We start from the raw sequence: 21679 nt of genomic DNA on the forward strand, positions 1-21679 counted from the left end.
TGTCTTAGAAAGAATAAAAGGAACTTGTCTGCATGTGTTCATGGCAGCATTATTCATAATAAGTAGAAAAGGTGGGAACAACCAAACGCGGTGGATGAATCAATTGTGGTCTATCCAGATAATGGATTTTTCAGCTATAAAAAGAAATGAAGTATGGTCACATGCTACAACATAGATGAATCTGGAAAACATTATGCTAAGCAAAACAAGCCAGAGGAAAGCCCACGTATGTAATTCCACTTATATGAGAATGTGCAGAAAAGGCAAAGCCACACAGACAGAAACTGGTTGCCAGAGGCTGGGAGTAGGGGAGAATGGGAGTGACTGCTAAGGGGACAGGTTTCCTTTCCTTTCCTTTCCGGACAAGGTTCCGGAACTAGATGGTGGTGATGCTCCTACAACACTGTGAATGCGCTAAATGTCACTAGTGGTGAATCTTATGTTATTTATTACAATTTAAAAGATATGCATTAGTGTAAAAGGGGTAGTGAAGCTAACCGAGAGCCAGCCCCAATTCGGGGTCTTCCTTGGGACCCAGCAACCAGCAAGGGAGGTTCTGACCCGAGGCGGTGGGGCCGTGGCGGTGAGCACCACACTACTTGTCGGAGCCGGGGCCGTGCCCAGCGAGCCGCCCGCCTGCCTCGACCGTCCGGCGGCTCTCTCTGGCCTGACGCCGCTCGGGGAACCCAGCCCTCCGCTCCTCCGGCGTGGCCACGACCCTGCCGCACCAAGCCGCGCCCTGAGGGCCCGCCTCTGACCCCGCCCCTCCGCCTGTCTGTCCGCTCCGCCGTCCCACGCCCCCGAGCAGCCCCGCCCCGTGCCTTCTCTCCGGGAGTCTGGCCCCGCCTCTGCGGTTCCAGGCCCCTCCTCTCAGACTCCGCCCCGCCGCCTGTCTGTCAAACCCACCTGGCCCCGCCCCGTCGTCCTCCTCTCGTCGTTCTCTCAGGCTCGCCTCAGCGCGGCCCGTTGTTATGACGACACGGTCGTAAATCCGCCATCTTCCTGCGGCGCGTTGCGACATGGAGGGCGCGATGGCAGTGCGGGTGACGGCCGCGCATACGGCAGAAGCCCGGGCCGAAGCCGGGCGGGAGGCGGGCGAGGGCGGGGTCGCGGCGGCGGCGGCGGCGGCGGCGGCCTTGGCCCCTGGTGGCTTCCTAGGCCTCCCGGCGCCCTTTAGCGAGGAAGGTAACAGGGCCTGACGGGGTCGGGCGCGGCCGGGGTGGGGACGGCGCAGTCCTGGCTGGAGGCGGCCCCGATGGCCTGAGCTGTGGACGCGACAGACCGTCCCAGATCCTGGTTCCTTGCGGACCTCCCGGGTCCCCAAGGGGGTCCTGTGTAGCCCTCCACGAGCCCCCCCCCCGGCTTCCTCAGACCTTCAGGCCTCTCCTACGGGGCGCCCATCACCCCGTGGACCTCGGTGCCCACTCACGGATGCTCACAGGTGGTCAAGCCTCAGGGGCTACCCGTATAGGCCTCTACCATCGCCTCCACGGCCAGCCTTGCCCCTTAGGCCCGCGGTCCGGCCCGTTTTCGCCTGTCTGGGCACGGCCCTGCTCTCCTCTGGGCCCCCTCCCACTGCACCTGACGGGCCTCTAGAGCCCTGGCTGGGGTGGAGCTGGAGGCTGAGGGGGGCGGAGGCGGGGCCTCGGGGCTCCAGGGCTCTGGGCTGGCCCTTGGGGAGACAGTAGAGCCCAGTGGTGGCGAGCCGGTGCTCTGCAGCCAGCCTGCGAGCTTCATCCCAGACCTACCGCTTTCTGGCTAGTTGATCCTGGGCAGGTGAGCCTCCCTTTCCCCTTACAAAATGGGGAGGATGTTGCTGCTGCTAATAATGTGTTAGGCACTTACCGCGCCTTGTCATTTTCATCCTAAAACCAACCCTGGAGGCTCTTACTGTTGTTGTTATTCCCATTTTGTGGATGAGGGAAATTGAGGTTCAAAGATGTCAAAGTGACCAGGTCACTCAGCTAGTAAGTAGCAAGGAATGGATTGTGTGACTCCTCAGCCAGGTCCCCTAACTTCTGGGCTCTGCGGCCTTCCAGTGGTGGTGACCTGCTGAGAGCAGTGCCGCGGGCACACCCAGGGCTGGCTCACAGGTGCACTGATAGCTTTTCAGACTGAAGCAGGGCCTCTATCCTCAGCTCTTGAGGTTGGCCCGAGAGGAGGGGGCTGGCTGGTGCTACTGGGGTGGTGGTCCCTCTCTCCACAGAGCTCATATTGTCAGTACATTTTTTTTCTTGCTCCTTCTTATTCCAGCTGGGCAAGGGCAGGACCATTAGGGGCAGTGCCAACCTGGAGAGGGATCTCTTTGGAGGTTGCTGTGCCCTGCTAGGCTCGCTCCCTGCCCTGTCGGTGTTGTGTGGGCGGGGCATGTCCCTTCATCGGCAGCATTGAGTCAGACTTGGCCAGCGAGGTGGGTAGGTTAAGAGGCTGGTGGACACCTCAGTGCTTGGCTTGTGACTGTGAGCCATCTGGAGGGGGCTGTGGTCTTCTGTGGGTCAGTCATGGCTGTGGTTTAGGCTTTTGTTTGCTCATTAATTCAGAAGACGTTGACCAGGCTCCTTCTCTGTGCCAGGCCTGGGTTTGACCTTGATGTGGGGCTGCAAGTGAGGTGCTGGGAACTGGTGGACTTTTATGGAAGCACAAGGAATATCCTCCCATCCCTTTGTGCAAATGGCAGGCCATCTGGAGTAGATCCTCAGCTTCAGGTTCTGGTTCTAACACTCACCAGCTGGGTGGCCTTGAATCTCAAGTCATTTTTCTGGAATGAGAATAGTCATCCTTATTTCCCCAGGGTGCTGGCTGGATTTGGTGACATCCCCAGGGAGGTGCCTGGCACCCAGTAGAGACTCAGTGAGTGGGAAGTCTCTTCTGTAGGACCTGGGGCAGGCACTGGCTGGTCAGCCTAGATGGTGAGGGGCTCAGGTGTGACGTTCCTGGGGTGTGAAGCCCCTGTGGGAAGTTCCACCCTGAGTGTCTTCAGGAGAACAGGGAGCTCCTGCCTGTTCAGAAACAGCAAAGCAGCAAGTCAGTGAGGAAAAAGGGTTATGGGTCAGGGTATCCTGCCTCTTCTGTCTTTGCCGAGGGCTGGCCTCTCAGCCAGAGCCCTGTGGACATTACCCCACTGATCCCCACTGCACTGTACACGCACTGTGCTGGCCCATTTTATGGATGAGCAAATGGACCCAGACATGGTCACTGAGGTACCGAAGGGCACACAGATAGCCCAGTAGTCTCTCTTTTTTTTTTAAGATTTTATTTATTCGAGACACAGAGATACAGAGAGAGAAAACTTGAGCAGGGAGAGAGGCAGGGAGAGAAGCAGGCTTCTCGCTGAGCCAGGAGCCCGATGTGGGGCTTGATCCCATGACCCTGGGATCATGACCTGGGCCGAAGGCAGATGCTTAACCATCTGAGCCACCCAGGCGCCCCTAGCCCAGTAGTCTTAATCCCTGGTCCTCTACTGTCCCCAAACTGGCGTGGGCGAATCCCTCCACCTCCTAGTTGCTCGCTGGGCCTCAGTCCCCTCATCTCGGAAGTGGGGGTTTTGGACACAACTAATTGTATGGTTGGGGCCACCACTTGCTGGATGCTGCTCTGCCTGGGGTGGGTGCCCCTTCTGCAGATCTCCAGAGGATGGGGGCTGGCACCCTAGTCCTCCCAGGGTGTTCTCAGCCCCTCTGGGAGGGCTGGGGAAGCTGCCTCTGCTTCTGATGGCACTCAGGCCTGGAGGCCCTCCCGAGCCCCACTGATCACAGGCTCATTGCAGATGAGGACGATGTGCACAGATGTGGCCGCTGCCAGGCGGAGTTCACTGCCTTGGAAGACTTTGTTCAGCACAAGCTCCAGAAAGTCTGCCAGCGGGCCCCCCAGGAGGCCCTGCCTGCAACCCGTGCCACTGGCACGCTGCTGGCCCAGGAGGTGAGCCCCCGCCCCCCCGCCCCGCACATACCTGTGCATGTGTGCGTTGCCCCCTTACAGCCGGAGGGGGGTGGGTGCAGCGGGTTCTGTGGCTCGCGGGCTGGACGGGAGACCGGCGTCTGCTCATGCGTGAGGGAAGGTCTGGGCCTGGCCCCCAAGAGCTTGGTGGTGTTCTAGGGTGGTCAGCTTTCTCAGAGGCCTCTGGCCGGAGCCTGCGCAGTTGAAGTCCCTCCTTTCTTGGAACCTCAGGGCCTATCCTGGCTCAGGGCTTGTCTCCTGCCCTGTACACACAGTTCCTCTGGATTCCACAAACGGTGGTTCTGGGGGTCCTGCCACCTTGTCATAAAAATGGCCAACTTTGTGGTGTTGCGCACATGCTTGGGCTATACGCATGGTCTCATTAGGGTCCACAGTACTCTCGCGGGGTGGCATTCTCATCATCCTCATTGTATGGAGGTGGGAAAGGAGATTCTGAAAGACGTCAGCTGCCTCAGGTCATCACAGAGAGTGGCCCAGAAGCCATAGGGCTCACAGCTGCCTCATTCTGACCCTGTGCCCTTGTCTGGCCCCTCCCAGTGGTGCCCTTTCCTCCAAGAAGACCCCCGGGCCCACATACCTGGGGCTCTTCCCCTTGATACCCTGGCTGGGGTTGGTAGGTGTAGGTGCTGACCTTCATCCTTGCATAGCCAGCTGAGCTGCAGGCCAGGGCCACTGGCCACTTCCTTCCGGAGCCCTCCACATGGGTGCTCGGGGCTCCGCATTCAGCCCATGGTGGCCAGAGGCGTTTTGAGTGATGGGGCTGATCCCTTAGGCCTGGGATGGAGGGACGAGGCAGGAGTCAGGCTCAGAGCAGGGACAGGAGAGATGTTCGGGGGTGATGAGAGGCCTCACCACAGCCTTCCTACATGAACATAAACCCAAGCCTGTCCTCTGCAAGCCAAGGGAGCTCCGGAGCCCCGCAGATGAGTCCTCTCTGTCCCCTGGCAGGTGGTGCCAGCAGTGGCAGGCCCAGAGGAGCCCATCACTGTGGCCCACATCGTGGTGGAGGCAGCCGCTTTAACAGCAGACATCAGCCATGCACCTGACATTGTCGGTAAGCCAGCACGGTCCCACCGTGGCTGTCCACGTGTGGCTCTCAGCACAGCTGTTGCTGACCTATCAGCTGTTAGTGGTCAGTACCGGAGGCTAGGGACCCTTGTTGCCCGTGTATCTGCTGTCCTGAGAGCAAGGCCTGGCTGAGGAGGGCTGAGGCCTTCAGGGCTGACCACCAGGCACCAGGCCCTGCCCTGCCAGGAAAGGGGAAGCATGGCGCCTGCACTCAGAGTCCTCACTTTGTGCGTAGTCATGAGCTGGCTGTTTCCTCCGGTTGCTTCTGCAGATGGTTTTTTCCCTGGTCCTTCTGAAATCTTCCCTGTTTTTCTACCACCCCCGGTTCCTGCTCCTTACCTCACGGTCGGCTCCGATGGATCAGGTTGGGGTATGCATGGGACGCACTTGCCGCTCCAGCTCTGTCCTGACCTGCTGTCTGACCTTGGCTGTCCCCTCCCATGTGGGGGTGGCAACTCCAGCCCTGATTCTCACTTGGCTTTTATGAGCATATAGAGCCAAGTCAGCCTCTTTGATGGCTCTTTTTAAGTCAAAGTGCTCTACTGATGTAGGGGAGGGGGAACCCTCAAAGGGCCGCCAGGGGCTGGGTGTGTGCCCTGCAGGAGGGAGGCTGGGCGGGGCCTGCTGCCAAGTTGGGAAGGCCATGGTTGTTACCTGGCGGTCTGCTGGGCAGGAGTCTTGGCAGGTGCGAGAGTGGGCGGCCTGACAGGATACGGGCTTGGGCAACAGGTAGAACTTGGCCTTACGAAGTGCTGGGGACCAGCTGGGGCAGGAAGGGAGATGGAGACCTCAGGGAGGGGAACGTCAGAGCAGGCCTTTCTGCCAAGGTCCCACCTCAGGGAGGTGGCAGGACACCTGTCCCCATCTCTGTGCTATCTGACATTCCTGTGGATGGGGACATTCGCCCGTGCCACTCCGGGACAGGAATGTTGTCATGGGGGAGGTGGGGCCGCACTCCGGCCCTGGCATGGAGTTTGATTTCTGGGGTGAACAGTGTCATATGGGAAAACAAGTTCCCTGGGCTCAGGCGGTACCCACAGGTTCCACACTCCTGGCCAGCCAGGCCCCTTCCCAGCACCGCAGCCTCCAGCCAGCCCACACCTGCTGCTCGGCAGCTCCGCCCTGAGCTCCGGGGGCTCCTTTCCAGCACCTCCTGTCTCTCTTGCCCCCTTGGGTGCCCCAAATGTCCCCTTGGTGTTAGCTGCTCATTGGTCCAGGTTGGCTAGAGTCCTAAACTGCCAGTTCCTGGCATCCTAGGACTGGAGAATCTTATTCCTTGCCGGGCCAGGGGCCTCAGGGGGCGGGGGCTGTGTAGGGGGTACCCGTACCAGGCCCTCTTGCCTCTTCCCTGCAAACAAACTTGCATTTCATCTCTGGACTCAGGGCAGCCATGTTCCTCCTTCCTTGACCCCTCCGTCCGCTCTGTGTTATGCCACACTCTATCTCAAGTTCTTGCTTGGCAGAAATCCCTGTCTTTTTGGAAGTTTGCTTCTGGGGGTGGAGGAAAGATAGAACATCAAGCACAGCAGCCAGGGCATGGGCTAGAGATGTCCTTAATTATTTCTGAGTCATGGTGCTTCCCTTCTGTTTGGGAGAATGGCTTGTCAAAACACTCTACCCGTCCGATCGAGATGGTTTCTAAGAGGCGGCTTTACAACCATCCCCCACACATCATATTTCGGAGCAGAACTCGTGAAGTGTGTTTACAGCTTAACTTTGCACGTTGTCAGATCTCTTCATCACCCGTGAGAGGTGCTAAAGCCCGGCCTCCTTCCTCAGGCAGTCCCAGGTGTCTCGGGAGCACTCATTCATGCTCCTAGATGCATCCCCAGCCTCCCTGCCTCGAGACACAGTGGGTGATCCCCAGAGGCAGCCGCCTTACCTGTCAGGGGAGCCGGTGCCGTGAGCAGGGCAGACAGTCCACCCCCCGTCTCCGTGCTGGCACTCGCTTGTCCCTTGAGGTGGCAGGACTCCTGCCCACATCTAGTCCTGTGCTCCTTGGCTTAGGAGGGGGCACTGGTGCTCATGCTGGGTCTCCCCGCTGGGAATGGTCTGGGGTCTTGGAGCTCCTCTAGGCAGCTCTGCAGACTCAGAGGAGCTGCCTCCCACTCGTGGAGCAGGTGCCAGGCACCGGGGCTGGAGGGTGGTTGGGACAGCTCCGCTGCCCCCTCCCTGCCCCCCTCACAGTGTTCCCCGCTAGGGATCCGAGGCAGCGGCAGGGCCCGCAGCCTCCCGAGGCTCGGCTGACCCCTCTTTCCTCAGGCGGCGGACACATCAAAGAGGTCATTGTGGCTGCTGAGGCAGAGCGGGGGGATGGTGAGATGGCAGAAGCCCCAGGCAGCCCCAGCCGTCAGGGCCCTGGGCTCAGCAGGGATGGCGAGCAGGCTCAGGTCAAGCTGCTGGTGAACGAGGATGGCCGCTACGTCTGCATGCTGTGCCACAAAACCTTCAAGACGGTGAGCCCGGGGGCCGCATGTGGGGCTGAGCTGGCTGCTGGGGCCGGGCCTCCTTCCCCTCCTGCCCTGGGAGGCGCCTGAGCCCCACTTGTCCCCTCCCCCCAGGGCAGCATCCTCAAGGCCCACATGGTCACCCACAGCAGCCGCAAGGACCACGAGTGCAAGCTGTGTGGGGCCTCCTTCCGGACCAAGGGTTCACTCATCCGGCATCACCGGCGGCACACAGGTGAGCCAGGCGGGGACTGGGGGCCGCCCGGCACACTGCCACGGGCCCTGCTGGTGCCCCGGCCTCTGGCTGGCCGTGAGACTGTGGCTCCGGGCCTGTCTTCCCCGGGGCCTTAGGCTGTTGGCCCTGCCCGGGGCCGACTCTGTTTTCTCCACAGATGAGCGCCCCTACAAGTGTGCGAAGTGTGGGAAGAGCTTCCGGGAGTCAGGTGCGTTGACCCGACACCTGAAGTCCCTCACCCCGTGCACAGAAAAAATCCGCTTCAGCATGAGCAAGGACGTGGTTGTCGGCAAAGAAGACGCGCCTGCAGGTCAGCGAGGTAGGGGCTTCCTGCCCTGGCCCTGGCCCTGGGGGCCACCACCCTGGTTGGGTGGGTTTCTTTACGCATTCTCTTGGTTCTGCCTTAAAGGGTCTGGCACCTCCCCTGTGGGGACGGTCCCATCTTCATCGGCGACAGGCGAACCTATGGAGACCTCACCCGTGATTCACCTGGTGACAGATGCCAAGGGCACTGTCATCCATGAAGTCCATGTCCAGATGCAAGAGCTTCCCCTGGGCATGAAAGCCCTGGCCCCAGAGGTGCGGGCCAGCCGGGGGGGTGGCCTCTGTCTGCCCAGTGCCAGGCTCTGTTCTGGTCGCTGGCTCCGGTGGGAGCAGGACTGACCTGGTCCGCCTTCCTGGTGCTCGGTCTGGTTGCAGGGGGGGTGGGATGCCAGTGGCACGCCAGAGGGCAGCGAGGGATGGGGAGCTGGGGGGGAGGGGGAGAGTGAGGGTGGGAAGAGCGGGCTGTGGGGTTCCCCGAAGCATTCCTCTGGGTGTGCTCGGTGCCCCCCCTGGGGTCTGCCCTGTGCAGTGGGTACAAGTGGGTGCTGTGTGCCAGGCCGCCTGGCCAGCTTCCCCCCCTCTGCCTGCCCACAGCCCCCGGGCCCCGAGGAGCTTCCCTGCTCCAGCGAGGGTGGCCGTGAGAACCTGCTACACCAGGCCATGCAGAACTCCGGCATTGTCCTTGAGCGTGTCAGCGGCGAGGAGGGAGCCCTGGAGCCAGCCCCTCCTGCCGCACCCAGTCCCCAGACCCTGGGAGATGGTCCCCCAGAGCTGCCACTGCTGGAGGTGGAACCCGTGGAGACAGTAGGTGCCTGCGCTGCGACGTGCTCCTTCGAGGCGGGGCTGGACCTCAGCTACAAAGGCACCACCCCAGCCTGGCAGCCATCCTCCTTGCTGTGCTGTTTACTGCCTTTTTGGGGCTTATGATGGAGCTTGTGGGGTTAGGGGGGTGCCATGGGTCTGTTCTTGGGACTGCTAGGGTCCAGCCTGCAGTAGGTGCTGGAGGCGTGCTGTGCCCCTCCCCGCCCCAGCAGGTGGCCAGTGGGGCCTCTGCTGTGCCCAGGACCCACCCGTGCCCTCAGTGCAGTGAGACCTTCCCGACAGCGGCCACCCTGGAGGCCCACAAAAGGGGCCATGCAGGTGGGTGGCAGGGGAGGGTGGGGGGATGGGGCACAGAGCAGCAGAAGGCCAGGATGGGCCTTGGGTGTGCGGTGGGTGGCTAGATTGGTCCCCCGGGTGGGCAACAGGCAGGGGGCCCTCAAGGGGTGGACCTGGCCTGACCTCGTGTGCGGCCCCAGGGCCAAGGCCGTTCACATGCGTGCAGTGTGGCAAGGCCTTCCCCAAGGCCTACCTGCTCAAGAAGCATCAGGAGGTGCACGTGCATGAGCGCCGCTTCCGCTGTGGAGACTGCGGGAAGCTCTACAAGACCATCGCCCACGTCCGCGGCCACCGGCGTGTCCACTCCGATGAGCGGCCCTACCCATGTCCCGAGTGTGGCAAGTGCTACAAGACCAAGGTGGGCCCTCAGGTCCTGGACCCTGGCACCTGACCCCCCCCCCCCCGCCCTCCAGTCCACCAGCTCCCCTGCGCCAGGCCAGATCCATGCCGTGTTCCCTGCCTCCCAGTCGCTGCCCTCCCTGCCCAGTCTCTCCTGACCACGAGGCCTCTCATCCCTCCTGCCTGGCTCCTGGGCCCTTTCCCTTGGCCCACGGGGGGGGTGGGGGCAAGAGAGTGTGGGCTGAGCCGTGGCCGAGGCCAGGTGGACGCTGATGGTGGGGCCCCACAGAATGCCCAGCAGGTGCACTTCCGGACACACCTGGAGGAGAAGCCGCATGTGTGCCCGTTTTGCAGCCGAGGCTTCCGGGAGAAGGGCTCCCTGGTGCGGCACGTGCGGCACCACACGGGTGAGAAGCCCTTCAAGTGTTACAGGTGCGGCCGTGGCTTCGCCGAGCACGGCACACTCAACCGGCACCTGCGCACCAAAGGTAGGGCCGTGGGCAGCGGGGGTGCCGGGGGGGAGGGCCGGGAAGTCGGCCCTGCTGATTGAGCCTCCCTCCTCCCCCTCCCCGCCCACAGGGGGCTGCCTGCTGGAGGTGGAGGAGTTGCTGGTGTCTGAGGAGAGTCCCACGGCAGCCGCCACCGTACTCACTGAGGACCCGCACACCGTGCTGGTGGAGTTCTCGTCGGTCGTGGCTGACACCCAGGAGTACATCATCGAGGTGGGTGCGGGGCCACTGGGGCGGGGCCGGGGCCTTGGAGCGGCCAGGCTGACGTCTGACCCCTGCCCAGGCCACTGCGGATGACGCAGAGACTAGCGAAGCCGCAGAGATCATTGAGGGCACCCAGACGGAGGTGAGGGGCCGGGAGAGGGCTGGGGGGAGGAGGGGGTGGCCTGGTGCCCTCCCCCACAGCCCCTGGCTGAGCCGCGAGCCGCCTGCAGGTGGATAGCCACATCATGAAGGTGGTACAGCAGATCGTGCACCAGGCCAGCGCTGGACACCAGATCATCGTGCAGAATGTGACCATGGACCAGGAGGCGGGGCTGGGCCCAGAGGCGGCCGCGGCCGACACCATCACCATCGCTACGCCGGAGAGCCTGACAGAGCAGGTGGCCATGACGCTGGCCTCGGCCATCAGTGAGGGCACTGTACTCACGGCCCGTGCGGGTGCAAACGGCGCCGAGCAGGCCACTGTGACCATGGTTTCATCGGAGGACATTGAAATCCTGGAGCACGCGGGCGAGCTGGTTATTGCCTCACCGGAGGGCCAGCTTGAGGTGCAGACGGTCATCGTCTAGCCTGGCCGCCCGCAGGCTCTCGGGGTGGGGCTGGGCAGGGGCGAGGACCCACAGAAGGGACACACAATGCAGATGTTCAGAGGGAGTGTGGGAGTGTAAATAGTTTTTTGTTGCTTTACAATAAAACATGAAAATCCACTACTTGTGATGCCACTGCCCCGGCAGGTTCCCCTGTGGCAGCCCCCTGCCTGCCTGGCCCCCGCCCACCCGGCCCCCCTGCAGACTCACGCGCCTCCCGCTGGGGCTGGCAGCGCCGTGGCAGTGCGTGGGCATCCCTGGCATGTGGACAGGCAGCCTGCTGCTGCCGCCCTGCCCAGATGGAGTCGTGACCCCAGCTTCCCCAGCCCCACGGAGGCGGGTGGGAGGGGGTGCTGCTTCATGGCCTCCAACCCTGGGGCTGTCCAGGAAGGGGGGAGGGCAGGGCACCCAGGCTGGGAGGGGACAATGGAGCAGCAGGGGGAGAGCAGCAGGGGGAGAGCTGCTGGGAAGGTATTTACTGAATGCACCGCCTGCCTTTTCTCAGGGGGCACCCCTGATGGAGGGAGATTCTGGATGACCTAGTTTGGGAGAGTGGGGGTGTGAGGACAAGAACAAGTCCTGGACCTTGGGTGGCTGACCCTTTTGTCCAGTCCTGACATAGTTTTGGGGGGGCTGGCAGGGTCATGGGAGCCCTGGTTCTGATGGGTGCAGGAGCAAGCTCAGGGTGGCTGCCCCTGCCACCTTGCCCCCAGGGCTCTCCCTGGGAACCGGAACCAGCAGTTCCAGCGTCCATCTCCGCAGAGGGGGTGGGGCCGGAGCAGTCCAGCCCCTCCCTGGACAAGGGCCTCAAATACCCTCCTGGGCCCTGGCGCCACAGCTGCTTTGGCCAAACCCGGGGAGCCGGTCTTGTGCCACAGACACACCCCCAGCCTGGATCTCCAACCTCAGTCCTGAGCCTCAGATACCGCCCCATCCACATCCCAGGTGAGTCCAGGGACAGGGCTGACCAGGGGCCTGGATGGGGATGTGGTCCCTCTATTTGGGCCTCAGTTTCCCCAAAGAGTAGAATGGCCACGGTAAGCCTAGTGCACCATTGGGGAGACGTGGAGACGCAGGGGAAGGATGCGCCTTGGACCTCCGAATCAAAGGTCCCTGCCCGGCCCCTGGGGCTGGGGCGGAGAGGGGTGGCTCTGTGTCTGACGCCAGGTCCGCGCTCAGGACCGTGTCTGTCCCTCCCAGCCCAGCCCCTCTGCGCCATGGGTGGGCCCCGGGTCCTGCTGGCCGCGCTCTGGGCCCTGGGGGCCGCCGGAGCAGCAGCGCTGCGCATCGGAGCCTTCAACATCCAGAGCTTTGGCGACAGTAAAGTGTTGGACCCGGCCTGCGGCGGCGTCATTGCGCAAGTGAGGCCGGGCACCGGGGGCGGGGCCGCAGCTGGGCTTCCCGGGTGGATCCGCCGCGCGTGACCCCGCACCTGCCGGCCCCTCCCCCAGATCCTGGCTGGCTATGACATCACGCTGGTGCAGGAGGTGCGAGACCCGGACTTGAGCGCCGTGTCCGCGCTCATGGAGCAGATCAACAGGTGCGGGGAGGGGGGCGGGGGACAGGGCCCAGCGTTCGGAGCCCAGGCCCGGATCGCGGGGCTTGGTCCCGTGCCTTGACCCCGGGCCTGGCCCGTGTCTCCGCAGCGTGTCCAGGCACGAGTACGGCTTCGTGAGCAGCGAGCCCCTGGGTCGGGACCAGTACAAAGAAATGTACCTGTTCGTCTACAGGTGAGGGGCGGGGCCGCGGGGCCAGGGCGCGCGCGGCGGGATGGGGCCGGCTCAGCGTGCCCGCCCGCCTCCTCCCCCCAGGAAGGACGCGGTGTCGGTCGTGGACACGTACCAGTACCCGGACCCGGAGGACGCTTTCAGCCGTGAACCTTTCGTGGTCAAGTTCTCGTCCCCCCGCTCGGGTGAGGCGCCCCGCCCCCCCTCTCCCGCGGGCCCCACCCGCCCGCCTCCCGCCGCCCCCGGCCCCGCCTCTGACCCGCGCCTCCCGCAGCTGCCGGGGAGTTAGTGCTCATCCCGCTGCACGCAGCGCCGCACCAGGCCGTGGCGGAGATCGACGCTCTCTACGACGTGTACCTGGACGTGATCGACAAGTGGGGCACGGACGTAAGCCCCACCCCCGCCCCGGGGTCCTGTGAGCGCGTGCGGGGCTGGGCGGGGGGGGCTTCGCGCGTGCGCGGGGTTCGCGGTGCTCGCGCATGCGGGGCGCGCGCGGGCTGAGCCCCGGCGCCTCGGCCCCCGCAGGACTTGCTGTTCCTGGGCGACTTCAACGCGGACTGCAACTACGTGCGGGAGCGCGACTGGCCGTCCGTCCGCCTGCGCAGCAGCGAGGTCTTCAAGTGGCTCATCCCCGACAGCGCCGACACCACCGTGGGCAACTCGGACTGCGCCTACGACCGCATCGTGGCGTGCGGCGCCCGCCTGCGCAGGAGTCTCAAGCCCCAATCTGCCGCTGTGCACAACTTCCAGGAGGAGTTTGGCCTGGACCAGGCTCAGGCGAGTGCGCGCGCCCCCGCTTCTGAACACAGCGCCCTTAGCGGCTCGGTTCTGGCTGAAAGGATCATCTGGGATGGCAGAAGATGCCCTTGGCCTCTTCTCGCGTGGGGTCTCCAGTCCGGGCCCCAAACCACCTGCAGGCTGCACAGTGGGCGCCATCCCTGGCCGGCGTGGGGGAGCAGGGGTGGGGGGGTGCGGGTGGTGGAGGCGGTGAGGGGGTGGTCGTTTTCCCAGGTGGGGCCCGAGGGAGGACAGGATGACCAGCGGAGCCGCTGAGGCTCCACCTCCTCTCCCTCCAGGCCCTTGCCATCAGCGACCATTTTCCTGTGGAGGTGACCCTGAAGTCGCACTGAAAGCCCTCAAGGCCAGACTCAGGCCAGGAGAACAGCCCTACAGGGCTCCTTCTGGGTGGCTGGCCAGCCCCCAGCAAGGCCGCAGGGCAGGGTTGGCTGGACAAGCGGCTACGAAACATCACAGGACCACTCAGTCTGTTTGCCCATCTGTGAAATGGGCTATCTACCTCATAGGGTTGTGAGGAGCAGCTTGCAGAGTGCTGGGCACACGGCTGTGCTCAATAAACACGAGCGAGTGCTCAGCCAGGACCACGCTGGTCAGCTTCAAGGCCTCCGTGTCCTTTCTTAGGACTCAACCCCTCTGAGGCCCAAACTTTGGTCCTGCAGCCCAGTGGGTCCCGGGTCCCCACCCCCTAGGGGACAGGGATGGCCTGGCCTGCCCATTCACTCCCTGCTCGGGACAGATGCCCTCCAGACCAGGCTGGCTCCAGAACGCTGCTCCCATGCTTGTTAGTGGGAGCTTGTTGCTTTCTTTGTGCAAACCATACATGCTTCCAAGAACCCGTGCTGAGTGCAGCTGGGCATAAACACACAGCTTCGGCATTGACACGCAAGGCCAACCTCCCCGTCCCTGTTGTCCCTCCTGCCCCCCGATTCCCAGGTCCTGCAGACCTCGCAGACACTTGTATCAGGGGCCCTGTCCTGCCCAGCAATGCAGGGAGCAGGCAGTCAGAAGCCCCCCCGCCAAGTCCGTGGGCTGCCCTGGGACATCTGGGGAGCCCTTCAGTGGTGATTCCTCACACAGCCCAGGCAGGTGGGACCCACACACCCCTTGTGCACACATAGCCCCTTCCATGGGGCCACCCTGGGTCGGCTCCTTCTCAGAAGCCCTGGGCCGGGCAGAGGCTTATCAGGGAGAACCGCAGCCTGTGTCCTGGAGAAGCCTGTCAACCAAGGATTGGGAATGTGCAGAACTGGGGTACAGGGGCCCAGTGAGGTTTCTGGTTTTGGAAACAACTCCACTTGGGTCTGGGAAGTGGCCTGAACCATATGGAGGAAAAACCTTTGTTTCAAAAGTCTGGACGAGTTTTCTGGTGTGATCTTTCTAAGACTGGGGCTGCTGCAGCACAGACCCACCAGTACTGCCTCCCGTGCCCCTCGCTAAGCTCCCCACCCCAGTCTCTGGACCATTGCGCCCCCTCTGTCTCAGTGGGCGGATGTAGTGGCCAAAGAGCTTTCCTCTGGGGAGATCCTGTGTGGGTCACTGGCCCACAACCTGGGGATGAGCCCCCAGCAGTCAGGCAGCTGGGTAGCTAGGGATGGGACCACACAAGGACTTTGTTCCCACTTCTGCTCTGGCAAAGGGGACGCTCAGCAGCGGCTGTCACCAAGGTCCAGCATGGCCCGGCCTACCTGCCAGCAGAAGAGGTGCTCGTGGGGGGTGGTGGGCCCTTGGGACACTGGCTACAGGGAACAGGGCCTTCTAAGAACATCAGCAAAATGAAGAGCTGCAAGTACTTTTACATTGGAAAATAGCTTGTTTAAAACCTCGGAATCAGAGGGTCCCCGGAGGGGTGCATCCGGCTCCAAGCCCCATGGAAGCAGCCCAGCCCCTTAGCCTTTCTTCTGTTTGAGCTTTTCTAAGTACGCATGCAGAGACTTCTGGATGGAGTCTCTGCAGATGAAGCGGACAAAAGCCTGGATGTCCGCATCGCGCTCTGTGAGCAGGCGGTCAGCTGTGGGCTTGCGCATTAGGGTCTTGGTCAGCTGTCGGGCGTGGTCTACAGAAAAGGGCCCAAGTGTGAAAACCCATTCTGACACCGTGGCATCACTCCCAACCTTTCCAAGAGAGTTCCAGGAGAAACTCTGGCAGGAAACTTAGGACATACAAGTAAACAAGCAAAATGAAAACCACCCCTTCCCCATTGCCTACCCAGAAGCAGAGAAGGTGACACTGTGAAAACTGCCTCTTACCCCGTCCCTTTCATTACCCAATATTACGGGGGGTACTTTCCACATCACTAAGTACTCGTTCACAGCACAGTTAGGTCAGTGAACCTGGCCCCCCCACGGCCTGGGAGCTAAGAATGGTTTTTACACTGTCATGGAGTTGAAAAAAGGACGTTCTGTGACCCGTGAAGATTATATGCAATTTAAGTATCAGCACCGGCACACTCACTGGGTCACAAATGCTCTGGCTGCCCTCATGCTCCAGCGCCACCGTGTGGCCGAGACCAAGTGACCCACAAGGCTGACCATCTCCCTGGCTCTTGAGAGACAGTCCGCTGATCCCTGGTCTCCATCAGAGTAGATATAAGCAGCCCAATTTCTATAAACAGATAATAGTCTGTGCGGTGGGTTGGGAGTGGACCTAACCACAGCCTTAGAATCTGCATGTGGCCTTATTTGGAAAAGGGTTTCTGCGGATGAAGTTAGGATGAGATCCTCTTGGATTTAGGGTAGACCCCAAATCCAACGAGTGTCCTGACCAGAGAAAGGAAGACGGGAGCCTGGAAACACAGACACGCAGGGAGGCCACGTGGAGGGAAAGACTGGCGCGAAGCATCTAGAGGCCAAGGATCGTCTGGAGCCGCCAAAGGCTGGATGAGGCAGGAAGGAGCCTCCCCTAGAGCCTCTGGAGAGAGCACGGCTCTGCCCAAACCTTGATTTTGGACTCCTGGCCTGCAGACTTGGAGAGAATGCACTTTTGTGGTTTTAAGGACCACCCCTCCCCCCTACCCCCGCCATGTGGTAATCTGTTGCAGTGGCCCCAGGACTAAGCCAGTCTGCTGTTATAAAACGGCACGTTCCTGATGTGCACAAGGCCCCCTCCCAGGAGAACCCCATGCTCTCACCAGGAGTAACAGGCTGTGGGGGGTGCTGGCTGCTGGGCCTGGCCCCTCCCCGTGCTCCTCACCTGGAATGGCCAGCCACTGGGCCATCACCGACTGCGCCGTGCTCTGCACCTGGTCTTCAGGCACAACCTGGTCCACCACGCCCACCCGGAGGGCCTCTGCTGGCGGGAAGAGCAAGCCCAGCTGCAGGGCACGCTCTGCGGTGCGGTGCCCGACTGTGTTCACCATCGTGTCTTTGAACCTGGGACACATCCACTTGTTGGGGGCTCCCAGGTGGACAGGCTTGCGCCAGTGTGAGGTGAGTGCGGGTGCAGCCCCCAGCCTTACCAGAAGGGGGCCACAATGCCCAGCCGAGTCTCGTTCAGCCCTATGGTGTACTTGGGGTTGTTAGCCAGGACCCGGTAGTCACAGGTGAGGGACAACAGGCAGCCTCCAGCTGGGCTGACGCCCTGCAGGGGAAGAGACACCACATGGCTTTGTGTGCTGCCGTGGGCGGGCGGGGCGGGGGGGTGTTCCTGACTGTATTCCAGAGAGCCAGGTCCCAAGGAAGAGCCCCCCTCCCCGTCCCCATGGTGCTGCACCCACACTGGCTGGGCTGGGTGTGTACGATGGGGACTCGGGCTTGGCTGTGCCCGGAACCCTTCTGTCGGGGTCACAAAGCGCCCCCCAGGACCCATCTCCATCCCCAGCAGGACATCCCAGGAACCCCAGACTCACACTGCCCTCACCACACCCATCCCACAGCCTCAGAGGCGGCCTGTGGAGTCTCCCTGACTCTCGCCAGCCTCCTGTCCCCTGGTTCAGACCCTCTGGCACCTCACTGGGGGGCCCCTGCCATGTCGTCAGGTACACGGCTTCCTGAGCCTTAGCAGCCCCTGCCTTCCCAGGCCAGGCCAAATCAAGGTTTCCGGGGGTGAATCTGACCCCCTCCTTGTGCCCCCTTCCCATGCAGCCCTCTTGCTGGGCCCTGCCTCCACCCTTGTCACCTGGTCATACTGACCTCTGCACCTCTGAGGGCCTCCCCAACCCTTCCCGAGGGCAGGGCCCCGTCTGTCCCGCCGCAGTGAGTCAGCGGGGCGGTTGAGGCGCGGGCACACTCACGTTGATAGCAGCAATCACCACCAGGTTGGACAGGTAGAACCGAAGCCACATTTCCTGCACAGCCTTCCAGTACTCCACGTAGTGCTCGGGCTTCCTCCCGCACATCTCCGTCAGGTCCAGGCCGGCGGAGAAGATCCCGGGGCGGTCCTGGGGGCGAAGGAGCCAGGGGCCCTGTCAGAGTCCATCCCCGGCCTGCCAGAGGTCCCCAGGGATGCTCCAGAGGTGGTGGGGAGCCAGAGCTGGGGCTTCGGGGCACACGTTCTGATCTCCCCGCAAGGTCAAGCCAGCTGCAGACGCCAGGCCAGGCTGGGAGGTGTTGCTGTCAGAACACAGCAAGCCAAGGAGGGGACCGCAATGAGCCGAGAAGCGAGACCCCTGCCCTGGGGAGTGGCCGAGAAGGCGTGTGTCCTGCGCAGATGCCCCGGATCGTGACATAGCCACCAGAGGGGAGAGGAAAGCGAACACAGGTGGGCAGGTACAGCTGGGACAGAGGATGGCTTTCCAGCCAGGAACTGCTAGCCCAGACGGCAAACCGGGGTGTGGGTGGGGGAGCAGGAGGGTGACCGAGCGGCCATGATGGGAAAAGCCTGCACGTGGGGCTCCCGAGTGGTGTCACGATGTCCCTAAGCAAACGAGAATGAGACGCGCCCGGGGCTGGGGTGCTGGGGGCCGGCACGCCCTGTTACTGACCCATGAACCAGGGCCAACAGCCCGTATCTCTGCGCGGTGGGGGGATGTGCGGAGTACAGGTGACGTCCCCACATCCTCCTATCAAGCGACAGGAGCAGGTTGCATGCAGCGTGCAAGACGCGGTTCCTTGGGGCCCCCCGTGTAGCTGCGCGTGCGCCGCCCCTGGAGGCTGACCTCTCGTGTCCCCGCCCGTGTCCCGCCGTGGCCTTGGAAGGCCACACAGGTGCGGCTGTCTCTCACGGATGCCCCTGAGCTGCAGCGGGGATGGCAGCCGCGGGGGCCGAGCTCCTCCTGCTCTGAGCACAGCCAGCATTTCTGCCTTTTTCCTGATCCTTCCCTGCCTGCTGGGGACCCCTCCCCCTGTACCCCACCCCTAGCCTGTCCGCACAGAGGCTTGTCCACAGTCCTAGCGTTTGAGGAAAGCAAAGGCAAAGAATGCTGTGACAGAAGCTGCTGTCATCCTAGTGGGGGACGTGCTCCGCACTGACTAGAAAGGGTGAAATTTCTGCTATTCAGCAACAGGTCTGGAGGGAGACAAACTGTGTCTTGGAAAAAGACGCAGACCCACCTTTACCTCTGCCCCCCACCGGAACCTACAAACGTGACTGTGTTTGGAAACAGGGTCTTTGCCGATGTGATCAACACGAGATCACAGGAGAGCAAGGCACCCTTCTAAGGAGGAGGGCGTTTGGACACACAGGGCAGAAGAGGCGGGAGTAGAGGCCAGGACCCTCCGGAGTGGAGGAAGTAAAGAGGGAGCCCCACGAGAGAAGGCCCCGCTGGTGCTGGGAGCCCTGTTCGTGGTCCTGTGCCACGTGTCCTCATATCACCCCAATGTCACCCTGCCCACTGTCATTTGCCGCGGGCCCGCCAGGCAGGCCTCTGCTCTGGACACGGCAGGCACACAGCCAGGACCACAGTGCAGGCCCATTTATGGGGAGATGACACAGCCCCGGGGAGAATGTGGGCTTCCGAGGGATGGAGGCTGACGGCGCCACCCGGAAGCCAGGGAGGCAGAGGGGCCCTCTCTTCGTTGCTGAGGGACGGAAGTTCATCCTTGCGGCTCTCTTGGTTTCAGAGCACAAGAGAGAAAAGGGCATGCTCCGAAACAACATCCTAAATGGAGCATTTTCAGAAATTATCTGGAGCACAAAGTTCCCAGGCAGTTACAACCCGTCCAGGCAGATCAGCGGTAACTGTCACAAGCACCCACACCCAGGAGCATCCTACCCTCGGAGCTGCACCAAAGAACCCCCTCCTCCACAGGGCAAGGCTCTGCTCTGCAAAGCCCAGCCCCCCAGCACCCACTGGCCATGTGCATCGGGCCTACCTGACAGCCCCACAGCTCAGAGCTGTGACAACACCGGGCCACACCCAGGACAACCCAAGGGTTTAAGGAAAGCAGGTGCATGCCCAGTGGGCGTTCCGAACCTCGTCTGCAAGAAGCTGGGACCATCTGCCTTTGATAATGGCAGAACCGAGACCTTCTCACTGGTCTCTGTAATATGGAGGCACATCTATCGGGGGACACGCATGTGACAGGCAGACGGCGCCTGAGTTTGGACCTTGAACTCGGGGAGCTAACGAGTACCCACCGACGTGAGGATGATGCCACGGAAGGTCTTGTCGTTCTCCAGTTTCTCCAGGCTGATGAGCAGCTCGGTCAGAAACTCTAGGCTGAAGCTGTTCACTGGGGGGTTCCTCATCTTCACCACAGCGACCCCTAGTGTGAACAAGAAGAGGGGAGGGCTCACAGTCAGTTCCGGGAAAGCACACCCAGCCAGCCTGCACCCTCAGCCTGGCCAAGGCCAGCAACAAGGTTCTTTTGTTTTCAGTGCAGGTGAGACCCACCTAATGTAAAATCACCATTTAAAAGTGGACAGTTCAGGACTGTTAGGTACCCACAGTGTCGCACAACCACCATGATCTACTTGCAGAGCATGTCTAATCCAAAAGAGGGCCCTGTGCCCATCAGCGGTCACCACCCCTCCCCAACCCCTGCAAGCGATCGTCTACTTTCGTCTCTACGGACTTGTCTACGCTGGACATTTCACATGAAAGGAAGCATCCAATCTGCGACCTTTCCTGTGGCTTCTTTCACCGAGCCCCGTGTTCTCAAGGCTGAGCCAAGCTGCTGTGTGGGGACCACGTTCTGTGCACCCACGCACGTGCTGGGGGACACCTGGGTTGGTTTCACCTTTGGCTCTTGTGAATCACGCTGTTGTGAACGTTCGTGCGCAAAGTTTTGTCGATCCTTTTCTCCCAGATGCAAGTGCTCCGTCCCCAGGGGATGAGGAAATGGCTTCCGTTTCTTGAGGAATGAGTGAGCAAACTCTTAAGACCAGATGTGCAAGGAGGAACTCCCTTTGGGTGCTCTGGTTCACGCTTGTTTAAGGACAGAGGCTACAGACATTGGCGGCCTGAGGTTCTCCAACTCTCCCCGGTGTGCTCATGAGTCCTGCCAGCGCCTGGGGCAGGGCAGCTGGGGCCATGGGTGCTCACTGCCTGCCCAAGGACAGACCCCAAGGGCTGCAGAAATGCCCCCCGTTCACTGAGGGTACATTTCTCTGGGCAGAACCTTACAAATCTCCAGATGGTCAACACAATTCTCTAGGGGTGACAACTAAGTCCTGAAGGCAAATGGGCTCTTTGGAGACCTCTGATTTCCAAGAAAGAAGTACTTATTAACTGGCTAGCGGCATGTTTGTGTGCACAACAAACATTTTCCAGAAGCGAGCTTCTGAACTTGTTTCAGACTCAAGTTTCTGAGGCTGACTGGATTTTTTTTTTTTTTTGAGAGTGTGCAGGAGTGTGTGTGTGTGGGGAGCTGGGGGGTGAGGATGTGTGGGGTTTCAAGCACCCGGATAGACAAAATCTGACTTGTCTGCCTCCCTGGATGAGACTAACGCCTGTCGGCGTCCAGAGGCTCCCGGGAGCCGGGGACGAGAGTCCGGGCACTGCGCGGCTCCCCGAGACTGCGCCCTTCCTGCACGGCGGGAAACCGTGGGAGGCTGCCTCGCGCTGGCCCGGACCTGTGGCCCCGGGCGCGCTTACCTGCCGCCGGGTCCGGCTCCACCAGCACCCGCGGGCTCCCAAAGCAGCGCACGCCGTCCCCGCCGCCGGCCGCCGGCCCTGTCCGCCCGGGGGCCACGCGGAAGCCCCGGGCCCCTGCGAACGACAGCGCGAGGCCTGTTAGCCTCGCCCACCCGCCGGCCGCGGCCCCCGAACCCCCCCCAGCCCCTCGAGTCACGCACAGGGTCGGTGCAGGGGACGCGTCAGGACGCGCATTCCCACAGCCAGCGCCATCTTGACCCGCCGGAGTCCGCTGCTAGCCCAGGTCCACGCCCCGCCCCGCGGCCCTGCTCCGGCAGCCCCGCCCACTTGGGTCGC

The 21679-nt window shown here is 62.1% G+C and overlaps 3 protein-coding genes across 8 annotated transcripts; 2 read left to right on the forward strand and 1 right to left on the reverse strand.

The window, feature by feature from the left end:
* The first annotated feature begins 938 nt into the window (after positions 1-938).
* On the forward strand, positions 939-10966 carry E4F1 (E4F transcription factor 1). 5 transcript variants are annotated; one of them, XM_027613021.2, is made up of 14 exons: positions 939-1185; positions 3767-3918; positions 4906-5011; positions 7288-7481; positions 7587-7707; positions 7865-8026; positions 8117-8286; positions 8626-8835; positions 9063-9171; positions 9330-9547; positions 9818-10016; positions 10108-10250; positions 10321-10383; positions 10472-10966. In XM_027613021.2, exons 1-14 carry the CDS (start codon positions 1020-1022, stop codon positions 10826-10828), a joined length of 2370 nt encoding a protein of 789 aa, XP_027468822.1. In that variant the 5' UTR covers positions 939-1019; the 3' UTR covers positions 10829-10966. The 5 variants fall into 5 exon arrangements, with proteins under 5 accessions (XP_027468822.1, XP_027468823.1, XP_027468824.1 ...); XM_027613022.2 differs by having other exon boundaries at positions 9066-9171; XM_027613023.2 differs by having other exon boundaries at positions 7865-8017.
* Positions 10967-11097: 131 nt separating this feature from the next.
* Positions 11098-14960, forward strand: DNASE1L2 (deoxyribonuclease 1 like 2). Its single transcript, XM_027613026.2, is given in 7 exon segments — positions 11098-12207; positions 12298-12416; positions 12418-12576; positions 12658-12758; positions 12848-12960; positions 13099-13350; positions 13650-14960. Coding segments are annotated over 7 exon segments (1515 nt in total). The 5' UTR covers positions 11098-11490; the 3' UTR covers positions 13704-14960.
* Positions 14961-15161: 201 nt separating this feature from the next.
* ECI1 (enoyl-CoA delta isomerase 1) lies at positions 15162-21639 on the reverse strand. Of its 2 annotated transcripts, XR_003523121.1 has the most exons (8): positions 21544-21639; positions 21344-21457; positions 19885-20012; positions 17600-17746; positions 16826-16947; positions 16561-16739; positions 15823-16332; positions 15288-15424 (listed from the first exon to the last, which is right to left on the reverse strand). XR_003523121.1 is itself a non-coding variant. In XM_027612080.1 (7 exons), the coding sequence occupies exons 1-7, from the start codon at positions 21593-21595 to the stop codon at positions 15258-15260; spliced, it is 909 nt and encodes a 302-aa protein (XP_027467881.1). In that variant the 5' UTR covers positions 21596-21639; the 3' UTR covers positions 15162-15257. The 2 variants fall into 2 exon arrangements, 1 of the variants encoding a protein (XP_027467881.1); XM_027612080.1 differs by lacking the exon at positions 15823-16332 and having other exon boundaries at positions 15162-15424.
* Positions 21640-21679: the final 40 nt, after the last annotated feature.

This window comes from Zalophus californianus, chromosome 10, assembly GCF_009762305.2.
Source record: "Zalophus californianus isolate mZalCal1 chromosome 10, mZalCal1.pri.v2, whole genome shotgun sequence".
In the NCBI taxonomy this organism is placed as follows: domain Eukaryota; kingdom Metazoa; phylum Chordata; class Mammalia; order Carnivora; family Otariidae; genus Zalophus; species Zalophus californianus.

Coding starts and splice junctions, on each gene's coding strand:
- E4F1 (XM_027613021.2), top strand. CDS start 1,020: ATGGAGGGCGCGATGGCAGTGCGGGTGACGGCCGCGCATACGGCAGAA. Junction 3,919..4,905: donor GCACGCTGCTGGCCCAGGAG/GTGAGCCCCCGC, acceptor GTCCCCTGGCAG/GTGGTGCCAGCAGTGGCAGG. Junction 5,012..7,287: donor CCATGCACCTGACATTGTCG/GTAAGCCAGCAC, acceptor CTCTTTCCTCAG/GCGGCGGACACATCAAAGAG.
- ECI1 (XM_027612080.1), bottom strand. CDS start 21,595: ATGGCGCTGGCTGTGGGAATGCGCGTCCTGACGCGTCCCCTGCACCGA. Junction 21,458..21,543: donor GCGTCCCCTGCACCGACCCT/GTGCGTGACTCG, acceptor TGTCGTTCGCAG/GGGCCCGGGGCTTCCGCGTG. Junction 15,425..16,560: donor CCAGTGGCTGGCCATTCCAG/GTGAGGAGCACG, acceptor CCTTTTCTGTAG/ACCACGCCCGACAGCTGACC.